The 24,647-nt window shown below is 37.4% G+C and overlaps 1 protein-coding gene across 1 annotated transcript; it reads right to left on the bottom strand.

Annotated features, from left to right (window-relative positions):
- Window positions 1–3,365: 3,365 nt before the first annotated feature.
- On the bottom strand, window positions 3,366–24,321 carry DIS3 (DIS3 exosome endoribonuclease and 3'-5' exoribonuclease; the record flags this gene model as incomplete). The annotated part of the gene is made up of 21 exons (XM_009869012.1): window positions 3,366–3,455; window positions 8,172–8,294; window positions 8,702–8,860; window positions 9,287–9,452; window positions 10,523–10,737; window positions 12,247–12,403; window positions 14,224–14,310; window positions 14,755–14,882; window positions 15,468–15,552; window positions 15,647–15,711; window positions 16,330–16,431; window positions 17,274–17,390; window positions 18,179–18,325; window positions 19,399–19,536; window positions 19,625–19,738; window positions 20,561–20,725; window positions 21,963–22,130; window positions 22,964–23,037; window positions 23,142–23,335; window positions 24,080–24,237; window positions 24,303–24,321. Coding segments are annotated over 21 exons (2,671 nt in total), but the record flags the coding sequence as incomplete, so codon positions are not given.
- Between the last annotated feature and the right edge of the window lie 326 nt (window positions 24,322–24,647).

Below are 24,647 nucleotides of genomic sequence, written 5' to 3'. Positions count from 1 at the left end.
CCCTCGAGATTTTTAAGAGATGGGTGGATGTTGCATTGGGGGTAATCGTTTAGCTGGTTGATGGGGCTGGGACAAAGGCTGAACTCGATGATCTTCAAGGTCTCTTCCAGCTGAAAGGATTCTGTGATTCTATTTCAGATAGACTGAGCAAGCCTAGGGTGACTTGCACAGGAGCCAATGTAACTGCAAAAACACCTACAGTTTGAGACACGGCTACTAAAGGGTCAAGGAAAACTTTTCTTTGGGGGAGAGAGAAAGGAAAGGATGAGTTTTGATCTGCATTACCTTTCCCCTGATCCGATTTATTGTGTGGCTTCATGAGCACCAGTGCTGCTACCAAGAGGGAGTCAGGGGACAGGAAGGAACCACTGGGGGCGTGGGGAGAGCAAGGCTGGAAAACAGGAGAGGGGCGTGAGGGTCTGGCAGGGTCAGTCTAAAGTAACAGTGATGAAACTCAGCTGTGGCTTTCGCAAGTAAAGAATAAAACTAGTGTTGCAGAAATGGGTCCCTGGAAGATGTATATATTTCACAGTACACTGCAAACTGGTTTAAGTGGGTGCTTTGATTTTAATACCAGGCTGGTCCTTTTAATTACATTTTCCTTGTGAATAACTGCATGAAAACTTCATTCTAGTTATGGGAATTACATACTTTTCCACAATTAAAGTGTTTTATTCTCTTAATAGTAACATAAGCTTTATGTCAAAAGTGTATTAGCAGTTCTTTGACCAGGTTTTTCTTCAGTTTGACAGAAAACTGCCTATCTGTTGGTTAGCTTTACCATATACTTAGGCAAAACATATTATTGGTTACCTTAAAATTAAATGCTAGTGATGTTGCTTTAGTAATTGTATTAGTACTAGTCTTGAAGCTCAGGACCTGATTCCACCAGTGTCTCCTAAGAACACTTGTGTCCATACTGAAGGTCTGGCACCCTTTCAAAGGAACATAAGAAGGTGCAGTAAGGTTAATAGGTCTCAATACATCATGAAGATGCACTGTTAAAGTCAACCATTAAACTTTGCTGATGTTTAATTTTCAGTACTATTACGCTGCTTACAGAAATTACCAAAATATTTAGATGAACATTTAGAAATGCCATTAACTTCTGCATGCCACTTAGTGCAAAAAGTATTAATATAAATAAGCTCTTTATACTTTCAAGAAAACCATCCATAAACAAAAGGAATGGAATGAAAAGGATCTGGAAGCCCAGAACTCCCTTTGCCTTAATCAAATTGGATTTGATTACGTTTGATTGGATTAATTTAAAAGAACCTTCTGAGACTTAGAAATGTGAAGGGAGGGGGGAAAAGTCCTTCTAGGCCTAGTGATGAAGAGGGGATGGGAAATCCTGATATTTCAGAGCTCTGAGTTTGACCTCTGAAGTAAACTTTGTTGGATTAATCTATTCTAGTACGTGGTCCAGGTGAAGTTGTCTTTCTTCCCTATCCATAGCAAGGATTTCCAGCCCCAGGTTCTGGGTGCAAGTTCTGCTTTGTATTCTGTTCCATAACCCACAGAAAAGCTTGTACCAAGGCGACAGGCTGTGGCTGATGAGCTTGAAACCTAAACTGGGAGGCAACTGACAACATTTTTGAAAAAACCAGAAGGGGACGTATGAGCAGGATTGCACAGCATTAAAAAGCAACGCGTTAGACCCGAGGCCGGAGTGCGAGCACTGTATGAATACAACAGTTCTTGAAATATTTTCATTCACCAGTGAAGGCTTTCCAAAAAAACACACTCAAAAAGGGAAGCTTCCATACTACCAATAAAGCATCATTTAGTTTCAGTTCTCACACTGCAAAAATAATAATTTGAAATATTAGTTTAGATTTCTAACCAGCAAACATGACGACATGCGTTATTTTTAGTTCTGTAGCACTTTATTGTTTCTGTAATGCGTATCAGATTGACAGTAACTGAACCCAAGATCCTGAATTATTTCATGATCTTGAAACGGTGCCCTTCTAAAATGGGAAATGCACTGAATTAGTAGAGAAAGAACCTAAAACTTCTGAAAAATCAGGTTATTGACTAGGGCCTTCAAAGTGTTCTTATCTTTAGTTTGTAAGGTTTGTGGCTCAAAAGCAAGACACAACTTGCCAGAGATTTAAGTTATTTATGACCTTTTATCTTTTCTGATAATTCTCTCTTTTCAATTTAAAGGATGAATTTCAGATTCCTGGACTTGAACGAAGGACTTATTTTTGCAAGTGTGATTACTAAGAGTAATAGTAATGTTAATGCAAAGGGGAAGATGAGAAGCAACGAGGTCCAACTTGTGATCTGTTCCTGAATTGTGTTTGGCATGATATATATAATTAAGATTTTGGCTTATTTTTCTAATTAAAATTTTTTATTCTTTATAATATGTTCAATGATCAGAGGCTTTCATAGTATTCACAGATAAAAGAAGCACTCGCTAATATATTTAACTGCACCCTGTCTAACTATTTTTTTAAAGGTAAGGGAAAATAACAACTGAAATGATTGACTGTGAGCAGTAATTAAGGATCCCCCCAATAAATTGCCTGTGTTTTCTGTCCTGTTTCACAGACTTCAATTAGATGAGTATTATTTATTTTATGAAAATAGGGTTTTATAACTGTTTTATAGAAGAAACCTACTGTGTGAATTACCCTGGAAATCATTCAGCCCCGTTTCTCCCGCTGTACATCATGCATTGGTTGGCACACGTTGCACAAAATGGTTGTTGTTTACATTAAATTAAAATTCAGTACTTTTAACAAGCATCCTTTAATATGTATAATTGTAAATTGAGTAGTGAAACGGAATAAAGAAATCTTTTTCATACCTATATTGTTTGCATTATTTTTAGGACAAAGACTAATGCACTCTGATGGTACGGTTTCTCTCTCCCTCAGCACATTCCATGCCATCTGTACACACACACCCCCAGGCTGGTGTGACAGAGAACCTACCCAGAAGAAAGTGTAAGTCTGGGGAATTCATCTTTCAAGAGTAAATTCTATTAGCACTTAAAACCAGTAATTAGCACAATTACTCGTTTCAGTTCTTAGGGGCTAAAGAGAATGTTCTGAAGAGGAAGACTGCTGTCAGGCTTCTGAATGGCCTTAAGGCTGTTAAAAAATAAAATTAAAAGCACTACACTCTTCCTTCACATTGTAGAAACATTTATTTCTGCCCACAAGACAAAAATGTAGACATAACTGAGTTTAAAACTACTGTTCCCCTGCATACATATATGCATAAAAACTCTTTTTTAAAAAGCCAGTTTTACAAATTATTAAAATGTATATTTAGAAGTAAACAAAATTCATTTCTAGCCTTTTGCCCATAAATAAAAATAACAATTTCCTCATAACTTTTATATCCAGCTATTTTCGTAGCTTCTTTTTCTTTTTCTCTGGTTCATTCTTTTTGCTTATGTCTTCGGATAGATTTGCAGGCACATCATTTCCCAGTATCTACAGTAAGAAAAGAAGCAGAAGTTGGAACATGAACTTCATTTTAGCTGCTATTGATAAAACCTGAGTTTACTTGTGCAGACCTTTTATGATCGCTGCATCAATGTCAGAAAATTAAGTTAGTGCCCATGTGAAGGAGGATCTACCATCATGTAATCGCAGCTAGAACACAACTGAAGTGAAAGCTGGAAAAACTGAAGTGATAGAAGCGGTGGCACCATGTTTGACTGAGTTACCAGCAGGTCTTTTGCACCAGATTGTATGTTCTGCCTTCTTAGTTGTTTGCAAATGCTTAGAAGGTGGGGAGGGTGAATCATAAAATGTTCAGGGGCCTCTAGAGATCATCTAGTCCAACTCCCTGCCAGAGCAGGATCCCCTAGGGCAGCCACACAGGAACGCATCCAGGTGGGTTTTGAAAGTCTCCAGAGAAGGAGACTCCACAACCTCTCTGGGCAGCCTGTGCCAGTGCTCTGTCACCCTCACAGTAAAGAAGTTTCTCCTCGTGTTGAGGCAGAACTTCCTATGTTCAAGCTTACACCCATTATTCCTTGTCCTATTACTGGGCACCACTGTGAAGAGACTGGCACCTTCCTCTTGACCCCTGCTCCTCAGTATTTATATACCTGAGGCCTCAGGTATATGAATACAAAAGAGAAGGCCTCAGCCTTCTCTCTTCAAGGCTAAACAGCCCCAGTTCTCTCAGTCTTTCCTCATAGGAGAGATGTTCAAGTCAAGTCCCTTCATCATCCTCATGGCTCTCCATTGGACTCTGTCCAGCAGGTGCCTGACTCTCTTGAATTGGGGAGCCCAAAACTGGACACAGCATTCCAGGTGTGGTCTCACCAGGGCAAGTAGAGGGGGAGGAGAACCTCCCTAGACCTGCTGGTCACACTTTTCTTAATGCACCCCAGGATCCTCTTGGCCACAAGGGCACGTTGCTGTCCCATTGACAACTCACTGTCCACTAGCACTCCAAGGTGTTTCTCCACAGGGCTGCTTTCCAGCAGGACATCCCCTAATCTGTCCTGGTGTCTGGTGTTACTCCTCCCCAGATGCAGGACTCTACACTTATCCTTACTGAACTTCATGAGGCTCACCTTTGCCCAGCTCTACAGACTGTCCAGATCTCGTTGGATGGCAGCACAGCCCTCCTGTGTGTCGGCCACCCCTCCCAATTTGGTATCATCAGCTAACCTGCTGAGGGTACACTCTATCCCCTCACTCAGGTCATTGATGAAGATACTGAACAAAACTGGACCCAGCACTGATCCCTGGGGAACACCACTGGTCACAGGCCTCCAACTTGACTCTGTGCCACTAGTCACAACCCTCTGAACTCTGTTGGCAAGAGTGAAAGGGGTCTTAAACAGTTTTTTTTTTTGCTTTTAAAACCATCACCAGTGCAGTGTTTTCTGAAATGCTATTCCAGTCAAGCAGAAGCCCTGTGTGGCTCAGAATGCTGCACAGCAAAAATGGCATTTAGCTGCGGTAGAAAGTGGAAAAACTTTGGAAATAAATGGTAAGCAGACTTTTTCCTGAATCAAGGAAGAACAAGAACAGAAAAAGTCTGTGCTCACAGATGACTTGTCCTCAAGGAAAAACATCATCAAGAAGCAATGTTATATTTTCTCTGAGAATAAAAAAAATTAGTGGCAGTTGAGCAGAGAAGAGTGAAGCAGGCTGTGATAAAATACAGTTTGTCTAAGTAGGGTTCGTAACAGAACCAAGGACCAAGACCAGATACATCTCTTGCTCCTCTACACTTGAGTCTGTGGGCAAACTAACATCTCATTAGAGAAAAGCTAATAGGCGCTTCGGAAGCTTGATGCAAGCAAGCTGAGCACTAGGACCTCAATAAATTGCAGCAGCATGTACTGGTAGAAGAGTCATTTAATTGTATGAGAATAACAGAGGCACCTACGCCAGGACTAAACCTGCTGCCATAAGCTAAAGGCCATGGGCTTGGTCAGCTCTTTGGGATGGCAACAATTGTGATGCATGAAGAAGTACAAGCAAGGCTGTGAGTACAGGTAACAATAATTACCTTTGGTGAGTAAATGTCACAAGGCTCAATGCAGAGTATGGTTTTTAGGTGCCGTGAAGGCCTGTTTCTTGGAGCAGCTAGTCAGTTGGCAAAAAGGAAGCAGCAACTGGCCTGAGGAGCTGCTTAAAAGATTGCCCACAGAGCCATACCCATAACACAGATTTCAGTGTACTTTTGCAAAATGCATCACTGTGGTAGAAGGAAAAAAACCACCCACCCTTTAAAAAGCATTACATAAGCAACAATAAGGAATTTAATAAGGTTTTATTAAAGAAGGTTGCAAGAAACTCAAATGGTTTCAGGGGTGAGATGGAATTTAAAAAAAAGATTTGGCGTGATTAGTATTACATGTCAAGAGACAGCCTTCAAGAAGTGAAAATATTGTCCAAATGAAGAATAAATAAGCACAAAATTAAGTTAAAATAAGTAGGCAAGCCCTAAAGACTGAAGAACAGTAATTAAAATTATCTAAATAAGTGAGAGGCAGGGAATTCTATTACCATCAGCTTGATGGTAATAAAAGCCTAAAACAGGCAGGAACAACAGGTAATCACAGTGTATCTGAAGCACTCACAGCAATTAACACCAATCTCAAAAAACCCTAAAAATTACTATCATGAAAAAAAGAGCGTAGAATAAACTGGGTAAGAAGAGTGCTGATAGTGCCAGGACTGGCCACCATCCATTGAAGAGTTGTAAAAGCAAGTGCAAGCTGTCAGCCAGCAACCGTTGGTGTGTATAAACTAAGTGCTTAAAACTGGTGTGAGTACTAGAGGGCATGAAAGATGATGCAAAGTGTTCCCACGTAACACTGTACAACACAGAAAACCTCATATATTTATGATCCTGTATGGATCAGAATCAGGCATGTGCTTGTGCTCCTCACAGCTCAAAAAAAAAAAAAAAAGTCTTACAAAGGAAATACAAAAATGTAAAGTGGTGAGGAAGGCAAGAGATACCAAATAAAAAAGCAGGAGCTAACCTAATGGGTAAGAGAAGTATATAGAATTGAGTGGCATGGGAATGGTTAATAGGAATAAAAGATTTATATTTCATAGCAGAGGAAATACAGTATGTGATCAAGTAGCAGTACTAGGTATCATTCTCCAAACAAATGAAAGGGTCAGTACTTCTCCATATATGGTAAGCTGTGGAACTTGCTGTTAAGATACTGTAGGAGTCAAAAATGTAATATGGAAAAAGAAGTAAAACAAACTCACAAAACAAGCCTCTACCTACTGAACACAAAAGGTGTCTATGTCTGAGGGAGACAATATTCAGGTTGTAATTTGTGCTGGAAGCTTTCCACAGACACAAAGGGAAGGATCGCTGTATGTGCATCTTACTACTACACTCGTTCCTTACCAGGAAGGAGGACTAGTAAACTGATGCTTAGGATGACAAAATATTTTGGATTAACCAGTACAGTCATTTCTTTATCAACAGATAAACTAAAATTATATATTGGCTTTGCTGTAGAGCAAGGACCTTCACAGATATTAGTAAAAAGAAGCAGAAGGGTAAAAAAAAAATAAAAATCACTTGCATTAGCTTTGTTTTGTGTGTATTTTCAACGAGCAAAGTGCGTCCCTCGGGGACTGGAGTCACTGCAAGCCCAGTGCTCCCGAGTCAGGCCCACAACAGCAGCTCTGACAAACACCACTGGGTGAGCAGTGGGCAGCTTGGTACAAGAGCACAGAATAATTTTGGTTGGAAAAGACCTTTAACATCAAGTCCAACCACTAACCTATCACTAAGACATGTCCCCAACCACCTCATCTACTCACCTCCAGGGACAGCGCATGTCAATGCACAGGAGGACACGAGATTACAAATTTCTCTATCTACTTACACCTTTCGAAATCATGAGAATGGCCTTCAACTCAAGCTAATACAACAGCTCAAAGTATCTCCAAAAAAATAAATAAACAAAAAATAATATTTTACTGTATAAACAAGGACCTCTTGCTTATTTTAGGTTTTCCTTTTCCTCTGTGATTACAGATAGTCAATTACTGCAGCTCGCTGTTTACCAACAAAGTCACATGCACCAGAAATGAAAATACACTTGTACTGGCATGCAGAACACTCAGCAGGCCTGAGGTGTGAGACCAGGTGAAAATCCCAGTGTCCCAGATGTGGCAAGAAGCTAGAATTGAAAGGTCTTAAAACTAGAGACACAGTTATGAAGACACCCCAGTTCTTGTAACATTATGAAGTGAAAATTTTTATATTGTGGAAGATGTGAGAAAGGACTGCTATTTACAGCCAGCAATTACAGTTTCCTTCTGAGTTACCCATCGCAGTTACTCCATAATTTACTGGCACAAAAGAAAAATCCTACTGAGTTTTGGCAGACTTACAAAGGGGAGATTTGATTATAGAACCATGAAATTCAAAAGATATTACTTCAGCAAATCATCATCTTTCCCATCAGTGGAAATATCCCTGATGGGCCCAGAAGGGAAATTTAATTTAGAGCTCTCTTTTCTTTTCAATAGCCAGTGAAAGCAGACCTGTGTTTTCTTGAGAGAACATATGAGGCAATCGCTACAGTCTGCTGCCAAACAATTTTTTTTCCCCTAGGTTAAATTTCAATTTTACCGTATGCTGATTTTTAAAGATTACTGAAAGGTAATATGATCCTATGAATCACAAATATTGTGCCTTACCTTTGGTTCTACCAGCACCATCCGAATTTTCTGATGTTGGATGTTGGAAGCATCTAACATAATGTTCACTTTAACTTTATCAAATAAATGCAGTGTTGTGTCTTCCACAGTAAGTGAAGGAACCTGAAAGTTCAAATCTTGTATAAGTACTTACTGCTTACAATGTCTTATGTTTTTATGCAGGTAAGTATTTTGGTAGGAGAACATTAATATTAACAGGATAATAAAAATGAACACAAATTACTGCCCTGAACATTCAGAGTGTCATAATATGTGGTATACACATTTTTGGGGTATTTACGCAGATGATGAGGTATTAGTAGTATTTATTACAGAAACCCATTTCTGTCAGAACCTGTTTATTTAGACATATAAAGATCATAGTAGCACTACTACTACAGATTAATCAACTTGCATTTAGAAAAGCCTCCCTTACCCTTCTAAATTCAACTAGAATAGATTTTGATGATTCTGCTCACTTAGCAGATCAAAAAATAAAGGTAATTAAGAGCAAACCTTATAAAACATACCTCATGGTTGTAATCCAGTCTTGGTGTTGGTTTATCTTTTTCTTCAAAGAAGACTGTTCCTTCTAACCCATACTTGGGAATCAGAACCACAACTGCATTTTTTCTTACAAACAAAATATATGCATCTTCATTCACTACTCCTTTGCTTTTGAAGAACAGCTGTAACACAAGTAAAACACATGAATAAGAAACAAAAAAAAAGCACTACAATCTTTTGGTTTACAAATATACTGGCTTAGAAAAGTTAAAACATTCAAATGCAAATCTATACTTGGTGATAAATTACATACCACATATTGAAAGCAGATTAAAAAAACACCAGCCTCATAAACATTAAGCATTCATCATATTCAGAAAAATACAAAGTACAAAGAATCCTTGAGATGCCATTATTGTAAAGTTTTCAGAACCAGCAATGCAATGTTGAAGCTTTTCCTCAGAGCAGCAGCCCTCGCTCTTCGTCATTCCTGCAAACCTGCTGGGTTTTGCTCAACAAAGTGCAACTTGGTGTTCCCTCGTTTCCTTTAAAAGCAACACAAAAGTTATGGACATAAAAGTTAATTCTCACATCTGAGGACTGTTTACCTGTGTATGGAATGCAATCGCTCTTTGCGCATACTGAGCCATTTTATGTCGGTAATTGAGATTTTTACACATATCTGCCAGTTTATGTTTATCTGTAAGTTCTGGGTAAGTACTGTCTGCTCCTATGGCCACAGCCAAAAGTCGATGTACTATAATGTCAGCATACCTGCAAAGATGAGCGTAAATGATCAGCAACATATCAAAACACACTTAAAAAAAGTTTCTGAATTTTTGGGTTTATGAATCTTACAGAACGAAAATATTTTGTAATAAGGAAAGTCCACTGATAACTCCCTGTATTAATTCAAGATCGCTCTCTTTTCTGATCAAAGATTGACTCTGCAGAGCCAGAATGAATGACACATGCTGTTTTCTAAGGTAAATTCTTTATTATATTATTCTACCAGTGCAGCCTGTACTGTTGAATGTTTTCAAAGAAGAAACAAAGTTTATTTTTGGACTAAAGAACGAAGCTTTACAGTTGTCAGTTTAATTCGCTCCCTCTTCCCTTTCTCATGAACTAAGCAAATTTAGTGTAGAATGGAATTTCATTGGTATTTAAAGCACAATCACACTTGAACTTCCTGGTACATAACTTTTCTTACAACTTCAGCCAGGAACTTTTTAACACAACTGTTAGCAACTAAAATTTACCATTAGGACTCCTAGAAGCTTCACAAATTATCCACAAAACTGCACAGGAATTTTAAGCCACCTATAAGACATTTCACTTGAATGTTTCTAAGGGGCAAAATATGACAATTATTTTCCTCAAAACTTAAGTACTTGTTGGTTAAAAGAAAAAAAACTTTAATTTTCCAAGATGTAAGATTTCACTAAAATGCAACAGCAAGTTTCAAATGAGCATATTCTACATGTAAAATACCGTCTCTTCAGAATTTAGACAGTTTCCACTCGAAAACTGACCAACCAGTCCGCCTGACTCTGGTTGACTTAACTGATCCTGAAGTGCATTTTTATGCCACAGCTAAGCATTAGGGATGCATTTATCATATTTTTATAAGTCTGTTTAAAAAGAAATTATTAGACATTAGAAGCTGTAGACAGTGAACCTAACATGGAGACAGATCACTGTGTATCACTGCTGCTGTTTCAACTGAAATACATCACTGAGCAGAAACAGTATTTTGTTTTAAACGAATACCACAATTTAAAATTTTTTTTTCATAAATAAATCACTTTTTGCTCTCTCATTCTTTTGCAAAACCTAAGTACCTTCTAATAGGTGAGGTAAAGTGAGTATAAATAGGTGAGGCTAAACCATAGTGATGGAAATCATTATCCATTCCAGAGCAGAAATAAACAGCTTGCATCATGCAACGAGTGGCCAAAATGCGTAACAGCGTGTTTAGATACGGGAATGTCGGAGATTCGGCTTGGTCTAATGATTCAGCTAAAGCCTTTGCTGAATCTGTCTTAATTTCCCAATTCTGTAAGGAGATAAGGAAAACAATAAATAAAAAAGGTGAGGTATTACTACTAGTAAATATTAACAGAGAATAAGCCGAAATGTAACAGCTACATCCATGCTAATCGTAGCAACTGGCACAGGTATCACACCCAGTAACGGAATGCCATTACCACAGGAGAGAAACCCACCCATGCAGAGGTCCCACCCTCATTATTTCTAGTGCTCTATGCAGAAAATGAAAAGTTAGGTCAGTAGCCTGGGAATTCAGAACAGATATCAATTCCAAATTAAGAAACGCTTGATGCTAATATTAAGTTGGCTTTTTATTTCCTTTTATTTGATGTTCTCCATCCTGTTACTGAATAAATCAGACAGGATATAAAAAAAGTATTTATGCCACACAAAGATTCTCATCCAAGCATAATGTAAGCTGTAATCAATCTTCTCGTACTTTCTCCACAGAATTATTAAAACTTATACTGTAAGCGATTTGCAAAACTAGTACTATATGACATTTTGTTCCCTGTTCCACTGATTCAGGCAGCACAAAAATACATAATGCGTTTTCAATTTCCAGTCATACAAAGCAAGTTTCATCAAAAGACTAGTGGAATGTATTTTTAATTCAGGTACAACACTGACAGAACAATATGATCTAGAGATCAAATTTTGCCTGTATTATGGCAAAATAATTGCATATTTATTTTAGAAGTGAACAAAAATACAGCATGTTAATACCTAACTGACATGGTTGTGTCACAGTAGCAAAAAGATCCTGGTTTATTAAAAGACCATTTGTCTATGCACAGGAATTGAACTTTCCAAATAAAACTGTACTTTGAAAATGATTTTCAGAATACAAATGAAATAATTATCATTATTCCAGTTTTAAAGCAGTGGAAAAGAAAACAGGCTGAGTTTGGGCTTGTCTATTAATCTTACACTGATAGAATTTGGGAGTTTTTCTCTTACCCCTTAGGAGGGAAAGGAAATACGAAGGTTTAGAAAGCTTAAAAGTTTAGCTCAAATAAAAGATCCTGAAACTGTAAAAGTAATTTTTCAGTTCAGACCTGCTAATTATACCAGACTTGTTTCAACCTAAACTCTAAGGAGAGGATGGAAAATATAAACACATTTTCTTACTTCTTCACTTTAAGAGAGACCTGTTATTTGATGCGAATGACCAAATTTCAAGTGCATCAATAATGTCTGTGATCTGAAGCCAAAAACAAGCTCAAATATCACATGTGACTTGAAGGGGAGAAACACTCACAGCACACAGGAGTTGTAAGAGAAAAGGCTTAGAATGATTTGCTTTCTTTACCTAAGAAAGTGTTTAAAAAGAACAAGATTCTTCCTTTTTCCTAGAGGTACCGTTATCTCACTACAAATACCAGCAATTTCAAAGTATAGCCATACAGTTTGAAAATACTGCCTTCCAACCTTTCTTCTTGGGTAAGTAGCCAACCTGGGAGAAAATACAGCTTTTTTATAATTAATTCACTCAATCAGCATGGTTAAAACTTGCCTGGGACTTTGCAGCCTTCACAAGGATGTCATAATTTGATGGGGGAGGAGCAGGATGTTTCCGGAGCAAAGCAAACTCTGGGAACTCATCGTAAATTTTTTGTGCTACAGAGATGTTGGCAAGCAACATGAACTCTTCAACCATGGAATTTGTTTCTCTATCAACGCAAAATAATCCATATTGTTAAAAATGCATTAAATGATACATTTACTATGACTGCCTAATAAAGCAGCATTGCACCATACTAATGATATAATATTATAACTAGTGGTTTTGAACACTTCTACAACCAGGCAAACGTTTTTAAGACTAAAAACATAACATTTATTAAGTTGCAAATACTGAATCAGAAGAAAAAAAAAATCTAAAATAGTCTAAAATAACAAATTAAAAAAAATACTCTTTAAAAATGCCTCAAAGGGCCCAGAGATAAACTTGATTTATTCCGAAAAGTACTGTTCAAATACAGTGCATGTCAAGTTCAGAAGCACAATGTTGCACACCATGGAATCATGACAACATCTAAGTGTAGATTTTTGCACAGGAACGAAGTAGTAGTATGAGAGAAAGTCTCCTCAGAAGTTGAACCAGTAACTCCTCAGTAAGAATGAATCACTCCAGACGCACAATGTTGCACACCATGGAATCATGACAACATCTAAGTGTAGATTTTTGCACAGGAACGAAGTAGTAGTATGAGAGAAAGTCTCCTCAGAAGTTGAACCAGTAACTCCTCAGTAAGAATGAATCACTCCAGACGCACAATGTTGCACACCATGGAATCATGACAACATCTAAGTGTAGATTTTTGCACAGGAACGAAGTAGTAGTATGAGAGAAAGTCTCCTCAGAAGTTGAACCAGTAACTCCTCAGTAAGAATGAATCACTCCAGACGTGCTATAACTGCTCTGTTGCTCTTTAAGTTTCAGTAATCCGTAACTCCACATTCTACTTTTTCTCCTTCATTAATACCAGTAGAAGAGCACAATGGAGAAGCCAGTGGGACACAGAGACTTTGGACCTTAGTGCTCTGTTAAATCAGTAGAAAAGACTTAAGTTCATATATGAACCATATAGTTCAAAACCTACTTCCTAAACTGCAGTAAAATACAGAGGAATTCTCTTTTCTAGGATCAGCTTCCACAGAGAAGTGTGTCCAGCAGGTCTAGGGAGGTTCTCCTCCTCCTCTACTCTGCCCTGATGAGACCACACCTGGAATACTGGGTCCAGTTTTGGGCTCCTCACTTTAACAGAGATAGGGACCTACTGGACAGAGTCCAATGGAGAGCTACGAGGATGATGAAGGGACTTGAACATCTCTCCTCTGAAGAGAGACTGAGAGAACTGGGGCTGTTTATTCTTGAAAGGAGAAGGCTGAGACGGGATCTTATTAATGTATAGAAATATCTACGGGGTGGGTGTCAAAAAGAAGGGGACAATCTCTCTTCAGTGGTGCCCAGCAACAGAACAAGAAATAACAGGTTTAAGCTAGAACATAGGAAGTTCCACCTGAACATGAGGAGAAATTTCTTTACTGTAAGGGTGACAGAGCCCTGGCACAGGCTGCCCAGAGACGTTGTGGAGTCTCTTTCTCTGGAGACTTTCAAAACCCGCCTGGATGCGTTCCTGTGTGGCTGCCCTAGGGGATCCTGCTCTGGCAGGGGGTTGGACTAGATGATCTCTAGAGGTCCGTTTCAACCCCTGACATTCTATGATTCCATGATCATAGGAAGTGTTTAAGGCCATGTTGGATGTGGCTTTGGGCAACCTGGTCTGTTGGAAGGTTTCCCTGCCTAGGGCAGGGGGAGTTGGAACTAGATGATCTTCAAGGTCCCTTTCCAACCCAAACCATTTCATGATTCTGTGATAGCCCTGCGTTACTGTAGAAACTCTGTACGCTATTAACTACATGTTGCTACTTAAACAAGTCTTTAATTCCATACCTGCCCTGAATTAATTAAAAATAAAACACGTACTTGAGCTCCTTAGTCTGCAAATCAATAGGATCGTGAGTTTCACTGTCCATGTGGAAACGAACTTCTGGCGAGGAAAGCGTCAAGGCTCTGCAACGCAGTTAAAGTGGTGTTAATGAATTACAGGAGAGCAGACACAGCAGCTGAGCTGCAAGCCTGTACCCAACATGTGGGCTTACCATAAAAATATAATTTGAACTAGCAGAAATTAAAAATAAAATTGTGGAATTTGTGTTTGATTAGCAGAAATTATAATGCTCACATGTCAATGGCAGGTCCTAAAAATTTCAAACACCGCCCACCTCTGTGTTTTTGTAATGACTGTAAGAGACCCACACTGAGTGATCTTGTGAAGGAAGAGTTAACATCCCAAGTATATATTTTTGAGGAAATGAGAACAAGTATTTCTAGGCAAATCGAAAGGGCCACTGGATAAATGAACACCCAGGACCATTATACAGTCTGGTAGCAAAACATAGACAGAAAAAAAACAAAAACAGGGGAAAAAGGTAATAGGGATGCTGCATAGTTTACCCATTATCAATTCTTTTCTTCTTCAGAATTTTTGCTAATTTGTTTAGTCCACGCAGGCTGGTAGTAATTTCATCATTCATAGTTGATGAATCAATTCTCATCTGTGCTTCAGCATATGTTAGAGAAGCCTTAAAGAGTTTAAAAAATACACATCACAACACTTGAAAACTAGAAAGAAAAATACAGCTCTGTCTTGCAGAAACTGAATTTTGCTGTCAAAGCTGTTCACAAAAATTGAAAGCTTTACATTCCACACCTAAATGCATGTACTTCTCCAAGAGCAGTGGACAAGAAAGGACAGATCTATACAAAATACAAAGAAATACCAGGCATTTACAGTGGCTTTATATGCTGATCATAGATTTATTTTATACATTAGAGGCCTAATCTTCAGAAATATATTAAGTGCACTAAATTTAACTGAAAATTATGACTATCTGTTATATGACAACCATGTCCTATACGCATGTCAATAAAAGAAATATCATAACAAAGTAATCACACAAAAAATTGCAGCCTTAGAGGTTTAGAAGAATTTAAAGGGTAGCATCAAACATTTTATTTATTTTCAGGATTTGAGCATAATTTTCTAATTCTATGAAAATACAAATAAATAAACAGAGAACATTTTATCATCAAGTCTACTGATGACTGTTTTTATAAAAAGGTCGCCAGCTTTTTTTCAGAAACATAATACTACTTATATGACTAACCTTGGAATTAATAATACTCTTTGTAAATCTGGTTTTTAGAATTTCAGCCTTATGGTTCATCTCCCATATACATGAAAACGCAAGCCTGTGAGAGGGAGAAGGCGGGAAAATATGTTAAAATCCAAATATAAACATTTGGAGTTTCTTGTCAGAATCAAAGTATGGATCTATACATATACCTGTCCACATTAGATCTCAGGGAGCACAAATTGGAACTAAGTAACTCTGGAACCATATCAATCCTCTGCAAAGTAAAGGATAAAAATCATGTATATTAATTTCCTGATTTTTAATATAATAAAATCTTGGAAATAACAGCTTTCTTAGAAAGAAAAAAAAATTAATTCAAATTTCTGACAAGAAGTCAGTTACTTTAGCGGAAATTCTTTTCAAGATTTTTAGGAACAGTTCTTAAACAAAATTCTGGTCTGTGAGAAGTTAGAATAAGTAGGATTAAGTGTACAGTTACAATGAATACAAATCTAATAAATAACAGAGATTTAGCTATGACAAGAAAAAACAATGGAAAAGGAAAAATCAGGCCACTCAGGCAGTTTCAGATGGATTTTAAAACAGTAGTCCAGTTCAGGACTACAAGCTATTAACGCTTCAAACACGAATTGAAAGGATCTAAAGATAAAAGAAAAAAATATATATTTTTCCTTCTTGCTGTGCAGGGTATATGACAGAAAGTACCCTCGTTTCTATAGTTTGAAGCAAATTAGAGGCAGCCCAAAAGATTTAGCTTTTTTCTCTTTAGCTTAGAGGTAATGTCTTTACTCTCAAGATTAAAAGAGGAAAGCACTGAAAAAAATCCAACCGATTAATTATAGAAAAAGCTTTTTATACAGAAAAGAATTACTTTTTCACACAGATACACTGTTGTTCCTCTTTTTGCCGACTCCTCATCCAAAGCATTGCCTGGGCGAATAAAGTGACTGACATCTGCAATATGCACACCAACCTAAAAAACAAAGTATGACATGAAGCATCTCACAGAACAGAAACAGTTCTCAGCATGGAAGAAATTCTCTCAAGGTTTTATTTACAACACAGACGAGCCATTCCGAGTTCCCTTCAGCAGCTCCTTTAATAACAGGAACAGTCCACTAAACGTACGTATACCCTTATTTTGCATAACTGTGGCAACCTTTCATTTTTTATTTTTTTTTTTAGTATCAGTATGGTAGGTTTTAACTGTTATATTCATTACCAACGCAACTCTTCTTGCCTGGGGGCTCAGAGAGTCCTTCATTTTCTTCAAGGCTCACTGCAAATTTGTTTTTGTTTTCCTCTTAGCTAGACCTTCCATTCTGACGCACCGTAGTATTACAATTACAAATTCCTTTATAACAAAGAAAACCTGTCTTAATCCGATATAAAGGGGTAGAGAGCTGGTGTTAAACCTTTATAATGCCTTTTATTTTTATTAAATAATATAATCATTCCTTAGGCATTACAGAAGTAGCTTCACCTTTTCCACCACTAGCTCCTTATCCTAGCTGTAGATACCCATGTTTGTACTTAGCCAGAGCAGTAAATAATCTCCCATGCCAAAAGAGCAGAAAGCAGGGTGAACTGAGAAGACACCAAATTCCCACTTTTGACCCTGATGTAATGCAAATCCAACTCCCTTTCTTTATTACCATCTCACAGTTGTGCAAACACCATTAATTTCTTGTACAGCAGATCTGGAGGTTTGCTCATGCCCTTTGCCATTACCACAACAGCACTGTTTGCTGAATGAAATAAATAAATAAATAAATAAATAAATGTCTTGATTAAAAAAAAAAAAAGAAACAATACCTCTATATTTCCATTTTCTACTTCTCTACAATGTAGTGCATCATCAATATCTGTACAGCCAGGAGGATCAACACTACAAACACACAGATGCCTTAAATCCTCCCTGTATTTCATATCCTGAAATTAAAACAAAAAAACCCACAACAATAAAAATGCTGTTTCCAAGAATATTAAAAGTAAAAATGATATTTTGAGGAAGGCACTTTGCATTAAGATTTCCCAAAATAACCAAGTATTTTCGGAGTGCTTTCTTCTTTGCTCTTTTAGGACAAGATTTGCAGAAGTACTTATCTGTAAGATCCAAACAGATACGCAGAAAAAAACTTAAGACAGAAGATTATGAAGTACTGAAATTTTTTCTGTTACACAGTAGACAAAAAAAATATCTGAATACAACCACAATCTTTTCATGATCTCAGAATCAGCAAGACTAGGAATCAAGATTTATTTATTTTTTTTTTAAGTGAAATTTTGATTGATGTCCAGCTGGACATACTGTTTAAAACGAGATTGCTCTCAACTAACTTCAGCTTTCTAAGCCTTAGATACCTAGACAGCTGAGGGGAACTCCACGCTTTGGAAGGATCTACTTTTGTATGACACTTACAAAAAGATGTCTCTTTCCTTTGCAAAAAAGCCTTTTTTAGTATTTTTACTTTTTAATGCAACCTGTAATAAGCTTTTATCTTAACATGTCTATCCCCAACAACCAGTTTTAGCCAAAACTCAGACACTTGCAGAGGTTTTGTTTCCATAGGAAACACAGCTGAAAGTCCACTCAAAGACAAAATAGATTTTGACAACATTTCTCCTCTATTTTTGGTGCACTGGAATATCCAAGAATGTCACAGTTTGATTTTAAGCAGACAGCACAGTAATTATTACAATAATTTAAAAGCTATTACCTGTTCTGTAATGCTCCATGGCATTTTTGGTAGAAAACTAAGGACACTCTGGGAAAAAGGCTGATGAGGGACATCATGTTCAAGCAGAAGGACTTCTGTCTCAGTTTCTTTATCTCCAGCAGTTCCTAAGTTCTTTACAAAATGACCCTGAGAAACAATGTACAAATGTACAAATACATACACACAAATGTACATCGAGCAGTATTTTGCTGAAAAACACATGAGACCATGATCCATAGGTTATTTGTACATTAAACTACACAGTAAGAGTAATTTTTCTTTTTTCCGTAAACTTTCTCATCTTTAAGACAGAAATTTAATTTCAAACCTTTAACTGATTCACTAAGTCTGAACTGCCTATATCCCCCTCTTTTCCTAGAATGGCACTAAAGTTTCCACAATTAAGACTGCAAAAACTGTAAACGTGTCAATCCAGTTTTGCACTAAAGAGGAAACAGTGCTGCACATGCAGCAAAACTAGTAACGTCTAATTTCTGCACAGGTTCACGTTTTGCCACACATCCCATTCCCTAGTACCACATCAACTCTACTCCCCTCCTCACGTCTCTCATCCTCTGCAGTAATGCTGTCTTTAACATACCTTCCATATATTCCAAGTTTCCTCAATTTCTCTAAACTTGTGAGACACCAGGGCTCTCATTCATTACAAGCTACGCTCTCCCATCCATGTCAAAGGAAGCCTCCTCATAACCTAGTTATTGTTCAACACAAATTGAATCCTCCATTTCTCTTATAGCCTCTTGTTTATTTACAAAGAACTTTTAAGAACTTAATTATCTGTAACTCAGCCTCACTGGCTATTTGCTTGAATTAGGCCAATGTGTTTAAAACTACTTGCCAGAACAGTGGTCAGTGAGTGGATGAACAAAGCCACGGCAAAAGGTTTGCATTTCTAGAAACCCAACTAAAACAAGGTGGTGTCCCTGGGGTTAGTCAAAATAAAGAATCTGGGTTAGCATATATGCTCACTGCAGAACCTGAGGAGTATGTTTTTTAAGTATGATAACCCATAGCTGTTTTGGGGGGGTAAAAGTAAAGTAAACCATTTAGGGACCTCCTTAATTTACACTATCAAAAGGCATTCAAAATTCATGTCAAAGCTTTTTGAAGTTACTCGGTGTTGCAGATCATAAACATTTTCTCTGATAAATACATAAAAATCCAATAGATAAAAGTTCAGACAAACCACTTCAACTTACGTTAGGATACCTGGAATTTCTGGGCCAGCCATCAATAGCAACAATTATTCTTTGTCCTTCCAATGTATCTGCTTGTCTTGTTTCTATTCGAATGCGAGGAATTCGTCGATCAGCTGGTGTAAACAAATGGCGCCTTGCCTATTAACAGCCAGAAAAACGAACAAGTAAGTTCCAATTAAAGAAAAAAATAAAATCCGCACTTACAATAGCTGGATTATTTCCTTACCTCTTTGATCTGTGATTTGGAAAGCATGCCACAAAAGGGTCGCCAGTTTCGTTTTATAATGCCCACCACTTTTCCTGTAGGTCTCAGCATGTCCTTGTTAACAGAAGTCTTCAGCTGGCAGAAGACAGGGGGTCAAAACCACAAAAGTGTGCGAACTCACGTCTGACTACAAACACGTTTGACTCAAAGCTTGGTGGTAACATCTTATGTGTCACTATAATGCCATAAATTCTATTATGACTTCATAAAAGAACTATGCCTCCTTGTGCTTTGCCTGGCTTTTAATATTTTTCGTATGTGATATGACTACTTTGTTGTGCCATTTCTTTCTCTTTAAATGAACATCGTTTCAGAAAAACAGAAAACAGCAGAAAGACTGTGAAGACATGCTATCTTACCCCACTGTTTCTGCTTACTCCACAACTACATTGATTTTCTTATACAACCTACTATTTTAATTTTTAGGAGCCCTTTTATACTGCTGCAAAATTCTCCAACAATTTCAAACACAGTAAGTAAAAAAGCCAAACCAAACAAACCCACGGAAATCAGTGCGAAGAACATGATTTTGAAGAAATGCGAGTTATTTGTTAGAGAGGGTATACGTGTGTGTGTGCTGCATGCACATTAAGTGGAATTACTGCAAGAAGCTAAAGAATATTTTAGAACTAGTTCACTACCACTCAGTAGCCTTTGGATCTTTTAAGTTTACAAAGTAATGTGGGAATTTCTGATTAGGATTAATGAGAAAGTATCTGTCTTCTACAAAATCATGTATTTAAGGCAACTGTAGAACTGGAATTAAGTTTTAAAATTTTCGTATTCAGAATAGTATAAAATGGACAGATAAATCTAAAGTCTAACACTGTCAGGGTACTGCAGATTTCATCTCCCTCAAGAGATAAGAATTAAATAAAAAAGAAAAATATTTCATACAATGTTTTCTTTCTCCTCTTCATTTTCAATGTCATCTTCATTCTGGCCATCATCCTGCAAGACCACTGAGGATGGTGCCACCCATTCATCTTTTGCCAACAGCTCCACAGCTACAATATCTTCATGAACTGCTCGGTTTAAATGTTTCAGTCCCTGTATAATTATCTGGATTTTTTAGAAAACAAAATAAAATGCAAATATTCATGATGATAGCAAAAGAAAACCCAAATCAAAGCAGTATACAGAAGAGTATGCATGCATAACATGCTCTGCGCTCTAAAGAACATTGTAACACATGTTCGTGACCCATTCTTTTTTCCTCTGCCTAGGCTCCTTTCATTATTGATACTATTTCAGGATTCTCATTGTTCCTGTAAAAATAATTTGCTTTCTCCAGACTTTGTTTTTTTTAAAAAAAGAAAAATAATCCGCCAATCTTTTTATTTTTGCAGGCTATGGGACATCATGCACTACTGAAAAACAAGGTATAAAAACCAGCAAGCCAGAGCAGCACTTCCAGCTGCCACCACAAATCGGGAGGGAGGAGGCAACAGCCGCTGCCTGTACAACTGTACCAACAGAGAACTCAGCAGGCAGAGAGCAGGGTTGACTGCATGGGGAGGGCAACAGCCCACCTCTGCACCACCAGGCATGAAAATAGTGGGAGAAATAAGGGAGTCCCACAAGGGACAACCACAGGGTCCTGGTTTAAGAGTCTTCTGGGGCTGCCTGGATCACATAGTAAATGAAATGAGAGGGGACGGGCAGCTGTGCCTATGGGGAGGGTGACCCAGATAGACCAATCACAGCATTTCCTCCCATGGTGCTCAGTAAAAAAGGGCCCCTAAGAGAAGCCCTTTTCATAGAATCATAGAATGGCCTAGGCTGGAAGGGACCTTAGAGATCATTTTAATCCAGCCTGTCACCAGGGACGCCACCCCTCAAATAGATCAGGCAACACTTGGGGACTGAACGGGAATCGAACCCACAACCTTTTGGGGGTTTGCTTGGGGTATGAACCCAGATTTTCTCAAAAACCTCCTACAAACCTATTTTTCCTTTGTCTTTCACCATCTATTTCAAACTGATTTAAAGAAAAGTGTTATACTCTTAATCATTTTATCAATACCTAAGATTCAGCTTTCTTTTACCAAATACTTTATAAAAGCACAAAGCATAATTTTAATCATTATTCTCTTTTTGTAAAGAGTACAGTCAACATTTCAGCAGCCCCTATCCATACAAATAAACAAATGAAAACAAAGACAAAAATATCAGAAAAAATAGGGAACAGCATTACAATGCTCCATTTTAACATATGTCATAATGTAATTATTCTATTTTAAGCCATTACTGAGGCTAGTTAAAAGTTCAGAGCATGAAGACAAAATGAAAAACTCACCTCTTTGTGTTCTTCAGCATCTCCATGAACCCAAACAGTAGCTTCAAGATAATTATCTCTGCTTGCCCTGTAAGTTCCTTGGAGGTAAATACCAGATTTTATTCCTTGCTGCAACTTGCTAAGAGGAATATGTTCAGGGAAAATTATTTTTCCACTTTCTATTTCTTTCTTTAGGGAAAAAAAAAATAAAGAAAAAGAGAGGGAATTTTCAGTCTTTTGTATTCATGATTATTCTAAAACTGAGCTCAGGAACATGACACTCAAGCTAACTCCAAAACTGTAACTATGTGTAGGTATGAATATGTGCAATAACCAAAAACTACTATTAAGCAGTAACTTTTCTAATGAAGCATGAAAAACATACAGAAAATAGAAACATGCTAATTCTAGGAATGTCTCATTTTCCTGTTTGCCTGCAGTTACTTAAAAAGATACTTCACAAGTGACATAGGCTTGATTTGGATATAGTGACTAAGCATATACTTAGTCAAGAAAACATTAGTATAGTACTATGTAGTACAGAGTACAGCTCACACTATATGCATATATTGTAAGCTACACAAAACATTAAAAAAATACATTACTGTGCCTAAATTTTGGACCAGTCAGACAATTAAAGCTGAATGAACTACAGTCGATTGCTGAGATCAGCTGAGCCCTCCCCTTTCTTCCCACTTTTTCATGTCCCACTCCATTCTGTTTTCATTATTTCTCATATTTATACACTTTCTTTAATGAACTGTTGTTATTCTCAACTTCACATCAGCTATCTAAAGCAACGAGTAACTAAGTACCTACTAATAGGTGCATAAACAGCAGTAAAAACAGCTGCAACATTTTGGTTTTTACTTTTAGCTGTCAAAAAACTATATTGCCAAAGTCGTAAAAGTTTGGAATTAACATTCTAAACTGATGCTAGTAGCCAGACGTAGTGTCCAACAATACACTGAAAACCATTTATGACTAATTTATTTTATAAAAGGAAAATAAAAAAAACATACCCCTTCATCAGATACACAAGCAAGACGATCTACAAGATCAGGATTAGCTGTCAAGCTTTTTATATACTCCTCACCTACAAAAGCACACAAATATTTATGCAAGAGATGCGTGGGTATGAAGAGACTGCTGAGATTGTTCATCTGAGCAATAAATTAATATACATACCACTTCACTTACATGTATAAGCAGTTATTCCTTCCTCTAGAGCTTTCTCTTTATTAGTTCTGTCATTTGTTAAAAAGATAACTTGAACCTTCTCCTCAGCCTCTATTTTCTTCAAGTGTTCATTGTACCACTTTACTGCTACGCGAATGGCTCTGTCATTGCGGTCATTAGAAGATTCTCCTTGCTCTTGAGCTATGTACGTTTCCCTAACAAAAAAAATAATCATTTCTAACAGAGGAGAGGGGGAACAAAACATAACAAATCTCAGCTTCTATTCTCACCTACAAAAATTTTTCAGACAAACAAGATCAAGATTGTGAGGCCAAAAGAATCACTGATGTAACAATTTTTATAATATATAAACACTCTATAGGCCACTAAGGAGTCAGCAGACAGAAGGGTAAAGAAAAATAGGAAGGAAGTGTTAATTGCTAATACAAACTTCCCACTGACAATTAAAGAGGACTGCATTCAAGATGCTAGAACCATAGATTCAGGTTTCCTAGAATTATGGTACCGCAGTACTGGAAATTATTTATGAGCACAAATATAAGCAAATTAATTGCATCTTCGTTTCTTAAAGCTTTGTGTAACTAACTGACCAACATATATTTGAATTCTGCTCCACAATGAGCTGGCGATATCAATAAAGCAGTGGGATATGTTTAAGAAACACTAAAACAGAAAATCAGCACTCCATGGATCAAGTTAAGAGTCCTGTCTGTAAACTTCACTCAATATTCAAATCACCTTTTCATAACACATACATGCTTATACCAATCATACCACCAAAAAGCTCCCGGGATGTGCAATTATTTCCCAGCAGGATTCCTCAGAAGTATGAAGTTCTATGCACCTCAATCTATGGGTTTTTTACCTCATTCATACGTTTGAATTTTGCTTCCCAGTTTCCTTTACAGCAGCTCTGTTATACCTATTCTGCACCTTACCTGTGATGTTCATTGGTGAAAGAATAGAAATGTTTTTCGGGGTTTTGAATCACATCTCTAATTCGCTTGTATACCGGTGCGCTCCGATTCCTGACTTCTTGTAAGACTGTCTGTAGCACAATGACGTTCTTAATAACAGGATCTTCAAGTATATCAATCTGAGGAACAAAATGGAAACTAATCAAAATTGTTCATTTCCGTCTAATAACAGGACTTGAAACACTTGATTAATAAGTAAAGAGCTAACATGAATAATGAGTTGCACTACTTCCTTTTTCTCTCACTGGTGGGAAACTGAAGAGTTTATCAAATTGCTTCCTCCTGTTTGTATGTAAAAAAGTTCAAATAAGACTTTCCAGCCTCTTTGTCACCTGAATTTTGCTGAAGGGAAGATAAGAACTTATTCTGACTTTCACCAAATTCAGCCCCAATATATGCAGGACTCTAATCAAATTTAAGACCAGGTATACACTACAAATTTTGTTTCCATAAAATGGCTTCTTGTAGATTGCAATCTTTGTAAACAAAATACATCTATGCACAATCTGACAGTAATCCAACATAATTT

This window comes from Apaloderma vittatum, unplaced genomic scaffold (genome assembly GCF_000703405.1).
Source record: "Apaloderma vittatum isolate BGI_N311 unplaced genomic scaffold, ASM70340v1 scaffold585, whole genome shotgun sequence".
Lineage (NCBI taxonomy): Eukaryota > Metazoa > Chordata > Aves > Trogoniformes > Trogonidae > Apaloderma > Apaloderma vittatum.
The sequence above is the reverse complement of the archived record's forward strand: the minus strand, read 5'-3'. Positions and strand labels throughout refer to the sequence as shown.